This window comes from Triticum aestivum, chromosome 5A (assembly GCF_018294505.1).
Source record: "Triticum aestivum cultivar Chinese Spring chromosome 5A, IWGSC CS RefSeq v2.1, whole genome shotgun sequence".
In the NCBI taxonomy this organism is placed as follows: Eukaryota; Viridiplantae; Streptophyta; class Magnoliopsida; order Poales; family Poaceae; genus Triticum; species Triticum aestivum.
This window is the reverse complement of record NC_057806.1, coordinates 503976583-503995333: the sequence shown is the minus strand read 5'-3', so window position 1 is coordinate 503995333 and position 18751 is coordinate 503976583. Positions and strand designations below refer to the sequence as shown.

General features: G+C 44.5%; 1 protein-coding gene and 2 long non-coding RNA genes across 12 annotated transcripts; 1 reads left to right on the top strand and 2 right to left on the bottom strand.

Annotated features, from left to right (window-relative positions):
• Positions 1–310: 310 nt before the first annotated feature.
• On the bottom strand, positions 311–1187 carry LOC123107394 (uncharacterized). Its single transcript, XM_044529382.1, has one exon. The coding sequence runs from the start codon at positions 977–979 to the stop codon at positions 431–433; it is 549 nt and encodes a 182-aa protein (XP_044385317.1). The 5' UTR covers positions 980–1187; the 3' UTR covers positions 311–430.
• Positions 1188–6765: 5578 nt separating this feature from the next.
• On the bottom strand, positions 6766–10442 carry LOC123107393 (uncharacterized). Of its 10 annotated transcripts, none has more exons than XR_006451666.1 (8): positions 10346–10442; positions 10210–10270; positions 10074–10134; positions 9234–9916; positions 8233–9063; positions 7969–8083; positions 7069–7270; positions 6766–6962 (listed from the first exon to the last, which is right to left on the bottom strand). It is a non-coding gene; the product is annotated as an uncharacterized lncRNA (long non-coding RNA). The 10 variants fall into 10 exon arrangements; XR_006451668.1 differs by having other exon boundaries at positions 7969–8066; XR_006451660.1 differs by having other exon boundaries at positions 7969–8015.
• Positions 10443–14892: 4450 nt separating this feature from the next.
• On the top strand, positions 14893–18289 carry LOC123107392 (uncharacterized). Its single transcript, XR_006451658.1, has 5 exons — positions 14893–15347; positions 15681–15733; positions 15863–15923; positions 16132–16260; positions 16354–18289. It is a non-coding gene; the product is annotated as an uncharacterized lncRNA (long non-coding RNA).
• Positions 18290–18751: the final 462 nt, after the last annotated feature.

Genomic DNA, 18751 nt, shown 5'->3' with positions numbered 1-18751 from the left:
ACACAGTGTCCCAAGATGTAGATTGGCTCTGTATGATCCCAAATTTCTTGTATCTCTTTTAATTAGGTGGTAGCAGCTGATGACTAGTTAGCCGGAATGTTTCCTTTTCACTTGACTAAGAATGAGCAGTGTTCGCGTGCGAGGTAGTAGGGAGCGAACGCTCACTGTGTGATTTGTGAGGGGCGATATACAAGTATCAAGATTGGTGCCGCCACATCCGACGGCCAGAAGATGCGCTCGCTTCAAATGCTATAGAAATGACGCCAGTTCTATAGCATTTGGGAAAATAAAGGACAAAAACAGGTCATTGTGTGCTAAGTACCAACTCCTACTCGTATTGATTCCTACAAAAATTTCCATCATGTGGACACTCGGGAAAAAAAGGACAAGACCTAGGCCAAGGTACATCCATGTGGAAGCTTGACCCTAGCTAGAATCCATTCTTCAGCCGTTGCCGGAACCTCTTGATGAACATATCGGCAGCCTGGTCAATCTCTTCCTCCATGTTGAACTCCAACCCCTCAGCCTCTCTCTTGCTCCTGATCATATCCAGGACCAACAGCTCATCATCGTCGTCTTGATCGCACACATCCAGTGGCACATCCGCATCATCATCATCACCACTGTAACAGCAGTTGACATGATCGTCGTTGAAGAGGGGATGTAGTGACCAGTCAGCTTGGCAGCCACCATGACCATCATCTTGAGCCAACATCTCCAACTGATGAGACTGATTGACTGCAAAGTCACCGCCCTGGACGATGACTAGTCTCTTCTCGATTGTGCCGTGCGCAAAAGCCTTGCGATAGTCCACTCTCTGCCGGTCGGCCAGAGTAAGTGCGTGGATCTTCTTAGAGACCATGGGGCCCGAGATCATCCTGCGGCGCTGAAGCGAGGTCAGGATGAGGAGCCTGGCGGTCTTGCTCTTGCACACCGCCGCCGCCTTCTTCAAGATCTCCGTAGTCTTCCCGATCTTCATCTTTGTTGCTGAGAGCTCGCTGATCAGGTGCTTATGAAGGGCAGCAAGCAAGTTGTGGATGCCTCAGGCTTGAAAAAAGAAAGAAATGGTGTAGGTTACTGGGATCCAGAGACGAGAGAAACGACTCATGGGCTTTGTTCTGATGCTCCAATGGTGTATTTGTAGTCGGAAGCTAGCTGGAGGATGCAACTAGCCGTGTAATTAACTAACTTTGCTCATGTCACCATCAAACTTTTTGGTACCTCGCGTGATAAAGCATGTGAAAGCAGCTAGCATATTTTGGCGAAAAGAATTTGACATATGGGGTGAGCACTATAAGAATGTTGACAGTGGAACTATGCAAGGAACTTATGGCCAAATATATATATTCAATTTAAATGAGGTCACAAAGGCCATTTGTCCCAGGGCTAGGATTCGCTCTTTTGGGTTGAGGTCCCAAATTGCCTTTAATCAAGTTGTAAAGCTCATGAGATGGCTTAACAAAAATGTTTTGCCCAAAGCAACGAGACCGGGCAGCTTTCCTCGGCGAACTCCGGCCCACCATGTGATTCATGCCCAAAATTCCAAAAGTCGCAGCTAGTACGTCTCTGTTTTTCTTCTTCTTTCCTCCGCTGCTTTGTGTTCCTGTATGTGAGATCTGTGTAGCTTTGCATCTCCTCCATGCTCTTTGCTTCTCGCTCATCAACCCGTACAAAGTAGTAGAAGCGATCTCCCCAATAAATCGGAGCTTCCATTCTTTTTTCATGCAGTAGAACTCAAAAGTCGCAACACCATCATGAAGTTGAAGACCTTGATGTAACTTTTATTAAGTTTAGGGTGCTATGTACTTCAGATGAACCTTCATATTAGATCTGTAACCTTTAAAAAAATTGAGTTTTTTTAGAAACATGCATATACGGAGTTGGTGCTCCGTTGAGAGCGTTGAGCTGCGGGTATATACTTTTGTGCACCTTTGAGTGCTTAGAATGGTGATGGTTGGCAGGGGTGATGTCTTTGGTCCACTGTGAAATTGCTTAGGTAATTTCGTTTTGGAGTTCGGAAAGAAATGAACCGTTTAGCTCTATCCAAAATGAATGTTTTTGCACACCCTAACGGATTTTGCTTATAATATTCATATCTAGCTCCTCATTAAATTCGAAGTCCTTGGGTCGTAGGTGTGCCTACACACACCGAATAATGTTTCGTATATGGTACCCTGGCTCCACCCCTGCTTGCCGTCAGATTTCTGTTTGAGATACACGCCGGAAATCTTTGTTCCTAGTCACATATACAAGCATATAGTAATCTCAGAGAGGGAAGCAGCTGCAAAGTGGTCATAGTAAGAAGCACGTTATTACAATAGTCCGTTGACAGGAGGCCCAACGAGAAATATGTACAACGGGTCCTAACATTGGTCAGGGGAGAACACATCTAGTGCACCAGATGCACCCGTTTGCCTCTCCAGCCATTGCATCGAGAAGAGATGGCAATTATTTCTTGGCCACTACTCCTAGATATCTGTCAAAACTTCTAACTTGAGGACGCCTACAAAAATCTCCTATCCTGGGAATGCCCACATGTTTATGCGCCCATTCGTCCCAACCTCTATCTATGGGCGTACGGCCTGGATCTCACTCTTCCACCCACTACTAGTGTCACTTTGTTAGCGGTAGCATTCGCAGGATGTACACATGGAATGAAACCTCATGAAAAGCTCTTGTTCATCTGCTCACGGAACCTTCTGATGAACATTTCGGCAGCCTGGTCAATATCGTCGTCCATGTTGAACGCCAGCTCCTCAGCCTCCTGGTTGCTCCTCATCGCATCCATCACTGAGGCCTCAACTCCATCATCATCCTTGTACTCATCATTGTAATAACAATTGTCATCATCGCTGAAGATGGGGTGCAGTGTCCAGTTAGGACAGCCACCAACGCCATCCTCTTGATCAAATATTGCTAAATGGTGACACAAATCATCAACCATCCCATGGCATGTCTGCCTCTCGACCTTGCGGACCAAAGTCTTGTGGTAGTCCATCTTGGCACCCTTCTCCTGACTGGCCACAATGAGGGTGTGGATCCTGTGAGAGATGGCACCGATCGCGGCCATACTACGTGGGGGGAGAGGCGAGGACGAGGAGCCTAGCCATGACAATGCCGGTCTTGCCCTTGCACATAGCGGCCGCCTTCTTCACGAGAACTGGGCCTTGCCAATCTTCATCTTTGTTTCTGAGAGGTGGCTAAGCTAGCAGCTGCTTGTCAATGGCAACAACTGAGGAGCTAGACTGCCTCAGGTTTGGCAAGCTGGTATGAGAGTGATGTCCTTGTTGAAGCTCTCTAAACGTGCTTTATAGCCATGAAACCGAGAGCAGCGCAACAAACCGTGCCGTTTAATTTGCTAATGTCAGGATGAAACTTTTAGTTCTCCGAAGTGTGTTAAATGAAAATATCATTTGGAAAACAAATTGAGCACATGCATGTGGAGTGATGAGCACTATAAGAACGTTCACTAGTAGAAAAAGAGGCTTCCGTCCAGCCCCATTAGTCGCGAAACTGTAGGAACCGCGACTAATGAAGTCTTTAGTCGCGGTTCGGCAGATGAACCGCGACCAAATGCCTGGGCCCAGGGCGCTCGCGGGCTTTAGTCGCGGTTGGCCAGGCCAACCGCGACTAAAGGTGCCAAAGGCCTTTAGTCGCGGTTGGCCAGGCCAACCGCGACTAAAGCTCCTCCCTTTTAGTCGCGGTTTGTGGCACGAACCGGAACTAATGGGGTTGAGACCTTTAGTCCCGGTTCGTGCCACGAACCGGTACTAAAGGTCCCATTTTCAAACTCTACCCCCCCCCCCCGGGATCGCCTTTTCAGTTTTAAAAAAAATAAAAGAAAATAATGGAAATGTCAAAAAAATAAAAGAAAATAAGTTTCTCATGTGATATGTGGTCTAGTTGTTGGGAAAATTTGCAAATGTGAATTTTGACTTTATTTGCAAAATCTCTCTGAAATTTGTAAAAATGGGCATAACTTTTGCATACTAACTCGGATGAAAAAGTTTTTTATATGAAAAATCATCTACTCGAAAAGTTACATCCAAATTTAACAGGGGGAACCCGTTAAACATTTTCAAAATCCTCAAAAACCTAATAGAAAAAAAGTTACGGGGCTTGTAAGATCTAGAGTGGAAAAAATTGAAAAATATTCAAACAGTGGGCAAACTATGGTCAAACAATGGTCAAACTAATTATTCTAAAATATTAGTGTTACTAAATAATTATTTTAATTATTTCAATTTTGGTCAAATCTGGTCAAACTGTGGTCAACTGTGGTCAAACTGTGGCCAAACAATGGTCAAACTAATTATTCAAGAAATATTAGTGTTACTAAATAATTATTGTTTTTTAAAACAATAGTTTCAAACTCAAACAGTGAAATGTGTCACTTCATGCTCAAGCAAAATTCCTGAAGGTTAATAGGATTGACATCTTATTATTGTCAGGAAAACAACAAGTGCAGACTTGGAGCGTGGGAGAATAGAACCCGGAAGTTAAGCGTGCTTGGGCTGGAGTAGTGAGAGGGATGGGTGACCGGTTGGGAAGTTAGATGATTTGGAATGATGAGGGGTGATAAAAGAATAAATTGAGAAGTGATGAGGGGTGGTGATTAGAGACTAGAGGTTAAAATAATTCAGAAATTTGAAAAAAAAAATTCAATTTTTTTTTTCAAAAACCTGTGGCGGCCTTTAGTCGCGGTTAGCCACAAGAACCGCGACTAAAGGTCCTCCGCCCACGTGGACGGGCCTTTAGTCGCGGTTCTTAAGCAACCGCGACTAAAGGGGGGGGCCTTTAGTCGCGCCCGTCTGGTCGCGGTTGCGCAACCGCGACTAATGGCAGTTGCGAACCGCGACCAAAGGCCCTTTTTCCACCAGTGGTTGAGAGTGGGAGCGATTAATTAAAGAAGAAACGGAAAGCTATAGCAATGCATGTTATATGCGCGAGGAGTGATATGGAGAAAGTATTCCAAATAGGCCATAAAGGACACAGTGGGATCCCATTGTCTCCCCTAAACTATCAAGAACTGGGTGATCCTGTCCTCAGATGGGGCGGCAGAAAGGCTGGAGGCCTTCATCACACACCTTGCGACCGATCTGAGGCAGTCGCTGATGATCAGTGGCTAAGCATGAAGCTTGCCGAAACCCCGCTGGTGACTCCATGGGACAAGCTGAAGATCTCGGACGACGCAGTGGGCTTCTCGTCCCCCTCCAAGAAGCGTTCGGAGGCGACATCGATGCAGAGTCCAACCTCGACGCTGGTGGCTGCCTGGTCCCCTCAAGCGGTGGCTGCGCCGCCGCTGAAAGCGCGCAAAGCATCCCAGGAGCTGATCTGCACTTGATACTGCGTAGTGACTGTGATCCGGTTGCATCAACTCTGTAATGCTTAAGTCATTTGCTTTTCTTTTTTCTGAACTGCTCCTCTCAGTGAGCTGCTGTAATAACTGAATTTGGTTTCATTGTTATAAATGGAACCGGGGAGGGGCTCCCTGTTCTTCTAAAAATACTATATGTGTGCGTTATTAGGCCAAAGGACACGGTCGCTTAATTTACTTTGGCGGTCTCCATTACAGCCTGATGATCAATCATCGTGCGCCCACCCGGCCCCTTGCCTTTTGCGCCGCTTTGCCAAGACTGTCACTCAAACCATATTGGAGTTAGAGTGGTCTGGGAGAGCACGTGCTCCTTGTGCGCTTCACTATGGCGACAACAACAGCCGCATCAACAACGGGAACACACTGTGCTTTCCAATACTAGATGACCCGGTGCGCCAAATGGCGCAGAGACCCAATTGAAACCATGTTCATGTTGAGAAAGATTTGCCTTTTTTAGTAACTTTATGTTTGATCAAGGATAGAGACCATGTCAAACCCGAAGTGTTATGAATGTGTATTTGAACAATGTGACATTTGGCTCTATGTTACCCAAGTAAGGTGCAAGGTCCAAATTCAAGCATCAAGGGTAATGATTCTAAACCTTTTGTAACAGAAACCTTTGCATTTGTTAGTCGAGCGCCTAAATAGAGGAATTGCTATGGCAGTGGCCTGACATGGGTCTGCTGGTGTCAAAGCTTTGCCTTAGAAAGCTGCACAAAATACATCATGTGCATGCCCAAAAGTGTGCTGAGTTGACGATCTCCGGACCCCATGGTCAGACCGTTGCTATGGCGCAGCAGAGCTCAGAAGCTTTCTTCAGAAACACACCCATCTAACAGTAAACCTAGCTTGACAAGCAAACAGATCGCAGAAGATGCTGTGAGGAAAAGAGAAACCACAATCGTTATATGATGACACATTATTTAACACGGTTGTATCAAGCATGGAACCCAAGAAGCGCTAGTCATACCGTATGTACATATCTAGTCCAACCGATGGAAGAATTGCTGCTTTGCTTTCTTTGGAGCACCAGCCCCCTTTGCAGCAGCGTTTGTCCTGAGTTTCGTTCATTGGTAAAAAGAAGAGGTATTTTAGTAATTTTGTTCATACCGGAAATGACCCACAGCTATAGAACGTAATTTCCATGGTAGCTTCAGTTCAGTTCTGTACATACATGAGTGTTTCTTCCTATAGTTTACATGAGAATAAAATAATCCATGACAAAAAACCTCAGAACAATAGGGTTTTAGCTCACTGAAATTGTAGATTACACATGCATGTATTATCTCTTATGCACCAACAAAATAGCATATTAATATATATGAGCATGTACAAATTGATTATTCAGGTGTTGAGTAGGAAGCATACACCCAATAAGGATTGATAACTTGATCGAGGAAGAAACTTCATTTCCTTAATAGCATTTGGCAGATCAAGCTATAGAATAAAATAATAAAGTACCACCAGGCTGATCTCTAATTTTCACTCAGCTAACACAAACGCATTTTACACTGTCGGACGAATTGGTGATGCGTTGTACAAGTCGTACTTCGGCTCGAACCTTCTCGGGACAGGTCAGAGGCATCTAAGAAATAAGAGAAAATTAGGAAAAAAATAAGATGGTGATTTGGTTAATTTGAAGGAACTGTAATTTGCAGGGAAGGGCAACGACTTTGCAACTCGGTGCTCACCCTCACTATCAGCCGTCAGGTAGAAACAATTTGTGCGCGCGCCGGGGGTCCTCTTATTCCCAATTCATCTGCTCCCTGTGCCACATCCGCCGCATCCACAAGCTATAGATCTTTGGAGGAGCAGACCACTACTGCTTCTATGCTGAAGGTATTACAACAGGTAAAACGGCATCCTGAACCAAATTTTATAAAGAAAAGTAACCTGCAGCAGAAGTAGGTATTTACTCTATGCAAAAAAGATACTACGGTACAATACATGATAATGCCTAGTCGAACTGATGCATCTGTTAGCTACAAATGGTAGTAGGATAGTACTAAAAGGACTAACTATTCAATTCTAGTCTCTAGAGAACAAAATCACATTGCTCCTATTTTCTTAAAATGATAAACCAGTACTAAAGAGCTGATATTCCAAATCTGAGTGCTCACCAATTAAATGAGAATCCTAAGCAGAAAAATGGGAGTGCAGGGAGGTCGCCATTTAAGTGAAATAGGTAAAATCAGCCTTAACAATGATGAAAAGAAATTATGTCTGGAAAGGGTATTTTCAGGAGTTAATTGATCATTATATGGGTGCAGACCAAACAAATATAGTATATTCAGCAAAGACAAATTATATAGAGAAACATGGTTAATTGATCATTATATGGGTGCAAATTATATAGTATATAAATCAATCATATTGCCATTGCTAACTCAATAGAGAAATGAAGTAAATATAGTATATTCAGCAAAGACAAACTATATGGGTGCAGTCCAAAAAAATGTATGCGTTAGTCTACTCATTGATGATTAAACAACTAATATACTCTAAAGGACAATTTTTGTCATCACTTCCAATGAAGAAACACTCCTGATACTCATCTGGCTGGCCGGACTCGGTATCTCAGTGGTTCTTACCATCATTCTTCCTTTCTTTCTTCTCTACCTGTAGTGTTCCTTCACAGCTGCACCCGGGCACAAAATGAGCATAGAGACACAGAATGGAAAATAGTTTTCTGTAATGTGTGACGACCTATTATTAAAACCGCAACCAAGTTAACAATTATACACACACCACACCAATAACATCAAATAAAAAGGTCGGCCTGAGCATATAGTTCAAAATGATTACTGATATTTAGATACAAATGGTTGAAAAAAAATATGCATGGAGAAGGTTACCTTAAATTTACGTCGGCAAAAAATTCAAGCTCTCCTGCTTTGGGCACTCAATGCTTGCTTTATTGCAAAAGAATTCTTTCTTTCTTGCATCAATCTGTGTTGAAGTGAAACACTCGCTAAAGTAGCAGCCTAGTCTAGTCATAAAGATAAGGAACTACTTTAAAATGAATCAGATTGTGCACATTCAATAACAAGAATGACTATCTTCATTAACAGTCATATTCAACATACCCTTAAGTTGACTAAAATAGACTTGTTGTAATTTACAGAAAAGAAAATACATGAGATAAGTCACCTGCCTCATCTATCATTTAGGAGAGGGTTAGTATATGAAGAAAGAGGCAACTACATGATAGAAAATTACATCTTTGAAATTCTGTAGAGGTAGACAAATGAAAATAGACCAACAGAACACATACGGCCTGATTAACATAATCAGGGAGAACACAAAAGTACACTTAAGAGGCCTCGCTTCAGCAACGGCAAGCAACAAGCACGTATGTCCATCACATGTAAAGGGGAGACGGAAACTACCTTATTTGAGGACTAAATTATCAGACTGGTGTAGCTGCGATACATGCCACAACTAAACAAATCAACATGAATTTTGTCTGTGCAGATCTCATAGGGCAGTAATCAACTGGAGCAAAACCAAGAACAAAAGGAAACAAGGAGAGGGTTCCTACAGATTATGCCATATACAAATATACATCATTGCAGTGCTTGCCTCAAAGCTCCTTCATTGGGAAATCAATGGCCTAACGGAAGCTCGTCCACCCCGGCATAAAGCACTCGTCTATAAACCTGATTTCTGCGTTGTCGGTTGACGCACTGCACATCAACAGAAGTTCTAAGTACATGCCACAATGGCTTCACAGAAGTTCTTGCAAAATATAATCAAAAGTAGTGACCACAATCGCATTGTGTAATTGCTCCTTGTCAAAGCACCCAAGAATGCAACCAACAAGGTTCGATAGCAAAATAAATGAGGAGAGACATACCTCAACCTTGTAGTACAGACCCATAGGATAAACTGATCCTAAGCTTGACTCCAATCCTTCAATAACAACTTTTTGGCAATCATCTAAAATATATTTAGGCCGACTCATCAACAAAAAAGCCTCTTGTTCTTCACTGTTGCACTCTGTTTCAGGAACTCATGATCAGTCTTTTTCCCTCCCAACAATAATTTTCTCCTTCTCAAAAGACTCAAGAGTGCAAGGAATAAGGTCTTGCAGGGAAAAAAACAAGCGAAAAAAATGCATCTTGCTATAGGTAATGTTGAAGCCAAATAAACATAATAGAAGCATCCTTTACGATCTATGAGAACCAGTTTCATTGGCACAAGAAAACTCGCCATTCTGAGGCAGCTCCACAGTCTGGTAGATTAGCCCATCACTATAGTTTCCAAAAACTACAGTCACCAACTCTTCAAACAGAGATGTTGCATTAACAACACCATCCTGGATTTTTAAGCCCAACAATTCTTGCTGATGCTACCTGCAAAACCTTGTGTAGTCAGGTAGATTCTGCAAAATCCGATGGAATACACCCGCCAAAATGACAAAATAAAGGAAAGTTCAGCAGAGCACAAAAACTGTAGCAAATTCATTAGGAGCATTACTTTCTTACTTGCAAATGGAAGCAACACACCTTCAATAACTGTGGGAGGCATGGATTTCATCTGTTTTTAATGGCAAGAAACAAATTTAGCAGACTTAATCTACCAAGCTGATGCCCCATTAACTTGTCCATATGCACCCATATATAAAACAAACTGGGCAGGAATAAACAATAGGCTATATGAGTACATGTAGCAAGTGGAAAAGAACGACAACTACCTAGCATATGGAGACAATGCCCCGGTACAAAGAAACACCCTTGGGCAGAACTAATTGTTTCCTGTAAAGAAGCGTCATCAGGTAGATAAAACCAAAGATGCACGGATGCACAGACAAATGAATCACGGATGCATACCTTTCATATTATGACACCTCTCAAAGCATATTCCTCTGAACTTTCCCTGCCAGCAAAAGCACTACAGGCCGGGCACGAGTCAGTTTCGCCGTATAAACATGTCAACCAACTGATTGTCCAGAGGTAGAAGACAAACCTGCCTAGGAAACTTGGACCACCAAAACGCCTCCCCATATAACCAACGACGAGCAGCAACCTCCAAAACAAAAAGTCGAGCCTGTAGATCAGCCCGCACTGAAAGAACCGCTGTTTGTCAACATCAAGAACAACAGGGGAAAAAGGAGATTGAGGAAAGAAAGGGGAAACAGACGGTCTGTGAAGAGAATGAACAACTACAATCAGAATGGATCAATGGATCCGACACGTACCTCAACCAACCTAATCTGGCAGCAGCCATGGGCCGGGGATGGACCTTCACATCCTTAGCACATCCTCGGGGATCGCAGTAGAGCTCGAGAGCCAGCCGCGTGATCTGTCGAGTGGATCTTGAGGGTGGGTGTCACGGTCAAGCAGGAGGGCCTAGAGCTGAGACACCATGGCAGGGGCCTCCTCCTCCGCCACCAGAGGGCGCCGCCGCCACCATCTTCCCCCTCCTCCGCCACTAGAGGGAGCCGCCGCCGCCATCTCCCCCCTCCTCCGCCACCAGAGGGAGCCGCCGCCGCCATCTCCCCCCTCCTCCGCCACCAGAGGGAGCCGCCGCCGCCATCTCCCCCTCCTCCTCCGCCACCAGAGGGGCCGCCGCCGCCATCTCCCCCCTCCTCCTCCGCCACCAGAGGGCGCTGCCGCTGCCATCTCCCCCCTCCTCCTCCGCCACCAGAGGGCGCTGCCGCCACCGTTGTCGAGGGAGTGGAGGGGATGAGGAGCTTGGGAAGGCGGCTGTAGGGGAGGGGGAAAAGATTTAGGGTTGGAGACGAGGGCACGGGGATGGAGGAGAAACCGGACGGGCGCGGGCCTCACGACGTGGAGCGGTGGTCTTTTCCCTCGCATGGTGCAGTGCGCTCGCCTGACCCTCGCTGTTTTTTTCCATGCGCGGTCGCGGTGCGGTGGTTTTTCTCTTCGCGTGGTGCGGTGCGCTCGATCCATCGGTTGTGACTACGAGTCTAGGAGGCTTTATATGTTAGATTTGTAGCCTATGGACAGGACACAACAACTGGTGGTGCACAACTCCTTTCTCAAAAGAAGAATAAATTGGTGCAGAGCTAACCCCGTCATTAGCAGGAAACAAGAGTTGGGGCCCTCTCTGGTTTGGAGCAAAGACATCTGAGCTACTAGTAGCTAGCTAGTCTCAGTTTTAGAGGAATCAAAAGTGGTGCTCGTCCCTTTGACTTGAAGTGTTCACTGTTATATTTGAAAAAAAAATTCATTTTACTATCCTGAATAAAATGGATGGTTCACTTTATCCCCTGATCTATTTTTCGGCTTCTTTTACCCCCCTCCCCCTCCCCCAAAACAAAACCAAACCGGACAAAACACCCCTCCCCCTCGGCTGGTTTTTCTCCACCCGCTGCTGATGTGGCACTAGTCAATGGCGGTTTTGACCTGGGTGGGGCCCCCTTGTCAGGTCTCTCTCTCTCTCTCTCTCTCTCTCTCTCTCTCTCTCTCTCGCGCGCGCGCGCACGCCCGAGGCCTTCGTCACAGCATCGCCGTCATGGCCGACCTCGTCCTCGTGCCCACCGCGCTCCCTGGCGCCTAGACCACACGTCCATCTTCTCTGTCGTCGTCCACTACTTCGCCTGCGTCACCGGATCGAAGCCAAGGAGCGCCAACGCCATCGCCCATGTCGTCTTCTTCCTCAGACCACCGCCAGCAATACTCTTTGATTTCGGTCAGCCTAATGCTCCTAAGCTTTCACCGGGCCTACGTGTGCCTCCACGGTGAGCTCACGCGCGAAACCCCTTTTCTCCCCGCTCCAATATGTCACTCCATCGCTCGCTGCCATCGGAGGCGAAGCTCGTCGCCACCGTTCGCTTCGCCGGCGCGCTCACATCTGCTGCCGCTCAGGTCCGAGCACACCTCTGTGCTCAGCACCTCCGCAGCCGCCTGTACAAGCCCTCAGCACGTCCAACCGTGCCTCTAGTTTCGAATTCACTGTTTAGCCGTCGCCCCCGTGCTTCGGCCGCCATGGCTGAACCGTTGGAGCTCCGCTCCCGAGCGTGCTTGCCCGCTCCCTCCGTAGCCTTAACCGCCCAGCGGGGGCGCCCCTTCCTGCCCAGACCGCCCGTCGCCCGCGCTTCTGCCTCTCCCCAGCTGCACACGCCCGCCCGTGCAGCCCCCGCCCGCTGCCGCAGCTGTTGCTCGCCTGCCACTGCTGCTGCGTCCCAGCTCTACTCACAGTTGTCGCTGCGCCCGGTCACGCCCAACCGCTGGCTACTGCACCCCCACGCCGCCTCTAGCTCTAGTCGAGCCCGCCAGTGCCCTCTCTGTGCAGGCGTGCACAGCCAGAGAGGCCGGCTGGCTCTCTACCAGTGGCGCCTGGCCCCAACTTAACTTGGGAGCCTAATCCCCCTTTAGTACTAACCCACCCACCACTAGTCTAGTCTATGACAGTGGGGCCCCACAATTTTTAGACTGAGTTAAATAATCTATTAACTAGAGAGAGAGAGGGAGAGAGAGAGAGAAACCTGACAAGGGGGCCCCACCCAGGTCGAAACCGCCGTTGACTAGTGCCACATCAGTAGCGGGTGGAGAAAAACCAGCGGGGGGGGGGGTGTTTTGTCAGGTTTGGGTTTGTTCGGGGGGTAAAACAAGTTGGAAAATAGATCAGGGGGTAAAATGAACCACCCACTTTATTCAGGGTAGTAAAATGGACTTTTTTCTTATATTTGCATGTGAGCTACTTTTTTACTACTTCCCTAGTTATACTGGATGACACCCCGCGCGTTGCTGTGGGATTTTGTAGATGAAATTTGATGCACAGAGACATGTCCAAAATGATTATATATATATATTTATTTATTTATTTATATACTACATCAGGACGAATGACCGTTTCCATCAATTGTACTATCCCCTTCGGCGTACCATTAATTTCATTCATGATCAAACGTCTACCCATCAAAACAGACCTTGTACTTTCAGTTGGAATGGCTGTGGCACAAACACTATTGTTTCCCTACCTTGAATCTCAAAGAAAACAAAGAAATGCTGAGCTTGTGCACTGACTTGAAACAAATAGTACAGTTGTATAAATTTTCTTCGTCCAGTAGTCTCATGGCAGCATTACAAACTATCAGTTATTATCCAATGTCGTACACGATACACAGAATTAAACTCTTAAAAAACACATATATTACAAAATTAGATAAATTAAAGACAGACAATCCAAGCTTGTTTTTGAAGGGAACAAAAGCAGTCCAATTTTACCACTCTTTTCCACATCTGCCTCCTTCAGAACAACTCTAGGTCTCTCACTGGATCCTCCATCGATTGCTTTCAGTAACCATATTGGAACATCAGATGCTGATCAGACATGCCAGAACTATCTTTAGTTTCCAATAGGAGCATAATCAAAAGTCATTGAGCAGAGATACTAATACTCTCTGGACCAGTGGGTGCAGCTAACATTTTGAAGGCTGAACATGTAAAGATCTCTCCCCTCTGAAAAGAACATATATATTTTCCCATTCTAATTAACTCAAACTAAGACATATTTCATAAAATCCTAGAGAATAGGAAACATGCTTAACAAAGTATCTAAACTAAATTCTCTGATCACAGAAGCTAGTAAGAGGGCTTCAAAGTTCAGAATAGCGCACCTGTTGAAGCTAATCAAAAATAAATAGACTTGGCGTTTCAAAAGCCAAGTATGTAAAATCCTTGCATCATTATATCTCACAATTAAACATCTAAATGTTTAACCATCAACAGTGGAAAGCAAAAAGGGAAATAGAGTTGCATCTTCAGATATACATGATTAGTTGATTTTCGAAGAACATATCATGTCAAGAAAAATAATTCTAAAGCACATGTTCACAATGTTTGTCTGCTAAAGAATACATGCATATTAATTAAAAATCAGGAAAGACAGTTTGTACTTGATACATCTGCATACCTGGCACTTATGGTCTAGTACACTATTTGCAATCACATGTAGTACGCGCAGGGTCGAGCAAAATCACAGGTATAGAGGTTGAAAACGTACATGCTGCAAAAAGAGTCCGAGCTGGTGTGTAGGATAGAACACTTTCACGTCACACAATAGCTGCACATTCCATTGTACCGGCAACGATCATGATACCATATGATGTGTGCTTCCACGTGCACTACTTCCACGCAAACACCAAAACTACAAATTTTCCTAAAACTGCAATGCAATTTTAAACAATACAGAGACTGGCCAACTCGCTTCCAGAAAGCTCGCGTGCGCCTTTCCTGCCGTGCCGCGTGCGCGCATCGTGGGCACTGCCGAGTCTCTGGTTCGCTCGCCCCTCTGGATTCACCTGTTGATGCGGCTGTAAGTAGACCTGCCTGTTTTTTAATCCCACACGTCGGTCTAATGATTGTGACTTTTTCACGTGCACATTGCCTACTGCGTCGCGTCTCGTCCCTGGTCAAACGCGCCTGGGGCCCGCTCCTCGCGTTGCCCGCGTCATGTGTTACGGGGAGCAGTTGTCCAAGGATAGACCGATGCGTATGTACCCAGCATATCCACCCATGTCTGTTCTATAGCGATGACGGGTGGGCCGGCGCTGCTCCTGGTCCCGTTCATCGGTGGCACTGGCTGCGTGCGCGTCTCGTCGCCGTTGGGATTCACCAATCCCATCCGCGCCCATCCTCCGAAACGTGCAAGGTTCCGCCAACCCTTCGTCAAGCCCGCGCCCCCTCCGCCTCGTCTCCTCCCTGCTCCCTCCTCTCCCACGTCATTACCCTCGAGCCCGCGCCCCCTCCACCTCGTCTCCTCTCCAACGTCGCCGCCCTTGATGCGCCGTGAGCCCAGCAGAAGCCCACTCCTAACCCTATTCGCTCGATTGAAGACCAGGGCAACGGATTGGATCGAGGGCGCCCGCATGGCCTCGCCACCGCTGCCGCCTGGATTTGCTAGCCGCGGCGTGGAGTCACCCTGGCCGCCGCCTCGAGTCACCTCAGTCGCCGCCGCGAGTCAGCTCCACCGTTGCCGCCACTAATCTCGTCCAGACAAGGTAACTTCCTCCGAGCCCCTGCTCTCCCTGATCCTCCTGCCCTGCTTGATGTGTGTTGTGTATGTTTAGCCATCGGCCTCCCTTCCGATCTTCAGATCTCCATATTTGGTGAATGCGGTGTTTTGGTTTCGTTGGATTACTATTTGTATTCGGGGATTAGCTATGAATTGATGTTTTTAGTTCAAGTGTGGATGCTCGGCAATAGTGATTTATAATGATTAACTCGGTCTATTTCTGGAGAAAATTCCTAGGAATTTGATTGACTGAGGCATCACTATGTGGCGCTGGATTATACATTTTTGCAGCACTACCAATGTTGTTTTTGTTTGGCAGGAACGAATGTTCTAGGGTTGGAGCAGAGGGGGTTGAGCAGCAGTTGAGCTTAGGTGAGTGTTCAGGTTCTATAATTGACACCCCAAGAAAAGTGTGATGCCGTTATGCAATTTCTTTTCATAGAATGTTGTTATCTTTATCTTGGTGAATGTAGAGAGCTAATGTTCAGTCCATTGTCTTAGGCATGAATTTACAGATTCAAGATTTTCTTACACATGGGGCTTATTCTCCTAATGTTTCTAGGTATTTCTCATTATTAAGAGCATTTACATTGCTTTACAGAGTATACATCAAGCACAGTTGAAGTACATATCAAATAGTTGTATTCCATAGTTGTCTGATTCACATGATAAAGATTCTACAAATAGTTCCCATGCCATAATAAGTTTCTCTTATATTTATATGTTTACACCACTGCTTTTCTTCCAATTTTATTGGAGGCTCATATCAGGTCGCTTTGGAGGCTGATATCAGGTGGCTACTCATGTCTGGCTTGGTGGCTTGGTGGCTTGGTGCCTATATTTTAGATGTTCCATTAATCTTGGCTGCTTTTCTCATCCGTTTTGGGCTTTAATCTTGGGTAAATGAACTAATCTTTTCCTTGTCTGTAAACTGTCTGCTGACATGCTTATGCTCTAACAAGTTCCTCTACTTTCATTCTGCTTGTTGTCAGATCTAGAAGGTTGCAGCTTCTTTGTTCTCCTACTCAAGATTTGCTCATTGTTCAGTTCAAGCCATGTTCTTCAGGTATCTTCCTTTACATTTTCTTTACGTGATGGTTAGTTGATCTAGCCAAGGGCTTCTCTATTGTTCTTGGTTTATTGGAATATGTTTTGCTTGGCTAACAAAATAGTAGGCACGTGTGTGAGATTACTTGTCGGTAAATCTAACATAAGATTCTACCTTTAATTCCAGTCTATTTTTAACTCTCACAGGCTCTTTTTGCTGTTATGTGTTGCTGGAAGTTTGGACTTGCAAAGAGAACAATTGAAAACTTGACCACTACAATTATATTTACCGACTATAATGGTAACTGGGGGATAAGCATCCTAAGACATTTGTACCAAACATGATTTGAATCCTTGGGCGTGCCTATATGTTCTCTCTATTTTAGAGTATGATGCTCTCAACAATTTGAAGAATCAACATGTAAATCAATTTATAAGTATAAAACCTTGTGAGCTGGATTTCCATTTTCAATTGTCGGCTTTTCTTAAACATTCATACTTTTGAAAGCTTCTATAAAACTCTCCATGGACCATTCGGCAGCCCTGAACAAGTGCATGGATACCCCTATACTCCAATAAGATATTATAAGAACGCAACTAAAAGGAAAATAACATCTCTCCAGAAACAGAATTTTCCTCAAATCATTTCTCGAGATGCCCATGTAACCTATGTTGCGCTTATGACTGAATCGTCTTTTCTTTAAGACTAGCATGGTATCAGCCTTTGGCATCTTTAATCTTCAATGTAGAAGATCAAATTTGATTGTATCAAACACAAATGAACACAATAAAAAAGTTGATGGTAAAATTGTTCAGTGTCTGCCATATTATATGTGTTATAAGTGATAGTAGAAACTAATAATGAATTCTATCTACATTCAATGAACTATGGAGAACATGTGCTTGTGAGGGGATTTGGAAAGAACAGTTATGACGAGTGCTTGTTTTACTTAATAATTTTCAAGCCCTTGTTCATAGCTCTGTGTAGTGTGTACACACTAACCAAAGGAGGATCACATTTTGTTATTCTTTTTTAAAATAATTATGAGTGAGTTGCATTCTGTTGGTTCACTAATCTCACCTTACTGATTATTTCCATATACAAAAATAAACCCTTTTGGTCATTGTAGATGTGTACTATTGTAACAATGCATGTTAGCTACAGATGTTATATAATTCTTTTTATAAATCTTGACTGAATCGAGATATCTTCTCTAGGAAAATCATTTTTTCTTCACTTCCAAGGCCAGCGTCACTCAACTTTGCTTGGAGCATGCTTATTTGTTTTGACATTGCCTTTGCTTAATATTTTCTCTTGATTTCCTATGTTGATCTCGACTGATCTGTTGTGTTGGCAATTTCTCGCCACTGGCCCATTATAACTGTTATTGGTCATGCACCTGGTGCAGTTCTAATTTTGGATTGTGCTTGCTGAATGCCCTCATTTTTTTACTACCTTCCGTTGGTGTATATGCAAGCTGTAGAGGTTTGTTTTCAATCTGGTTATAACTTTATTCTCCTATTTTCTTACTCATTGCCACATTGTCTTAGTTATTAGAAATGTAAATAGGCCATGTGAAAGTAAGCTAAAGTAGCTTTTTTGGGAGATTTTTTGTGACACTGTTTTTTGTACAACAGAACCATTTTTTTGCTAAGTAAATAACATTCCGTGTCCAGCATCTGATGGTTTGCTACCTATATTACTGGCTTGCATGCTTTGAGAAGATGATTTTAGCATGTTTGTCATTCATATATCTGTCCATCTGCGATGGAAAAAATGTTAATTGTTCTTGCCTCTGAAGGAAATATGCCTTAGAGACAATAATAAATTTGTTATTTATATTTCCTTATATAATGATAAATGTTTATTATTCATGCTAGAATTGTATTAACCGAAAACTTAGTGCATGTGTGAATATCTAGACAAACAGAGTGTCACTAGTATGCCTCTACTTGACTAGCTCGTTGATCAAAGATGGTTATGTTTCCTAGCCATAGACATGAGTTGTCATTTGATTAACAGGATCACATCATTAGGAGAATGATGTGATTGACTTGACCCATTCCGTTAGCTTAATACTTGATCATTTAGTATGTTGCTATTGCTTTCTTCATGACTTATACATGTTTCTATGACTATGAGATTATGCAACTCTTGTTTATCGGAGGAACACTTTGTGTGCTACTAAACGTCGCAGCGTAACTCAGTGATTATAAATGTGCTCTACAGGTGTCTTCAAAGGTACTTGTTGGATTGGCGTATTTCGAGATTAGGATTTGTCACTCTGATTGTCAGAGAGGTATCTCTGGGCCCATTCGGTAATGCACATCACTATAAGCCTT

Excerpts from the sequence above, each read along its gene's own strand:
- LOC123107394 (XM_044529382.1), bottom strand. The coding sequence starts at position 979 with ATGAAGATCGGGAAGACTACGGAGATCTTGAAGAAGGCGGCGGCGGTG.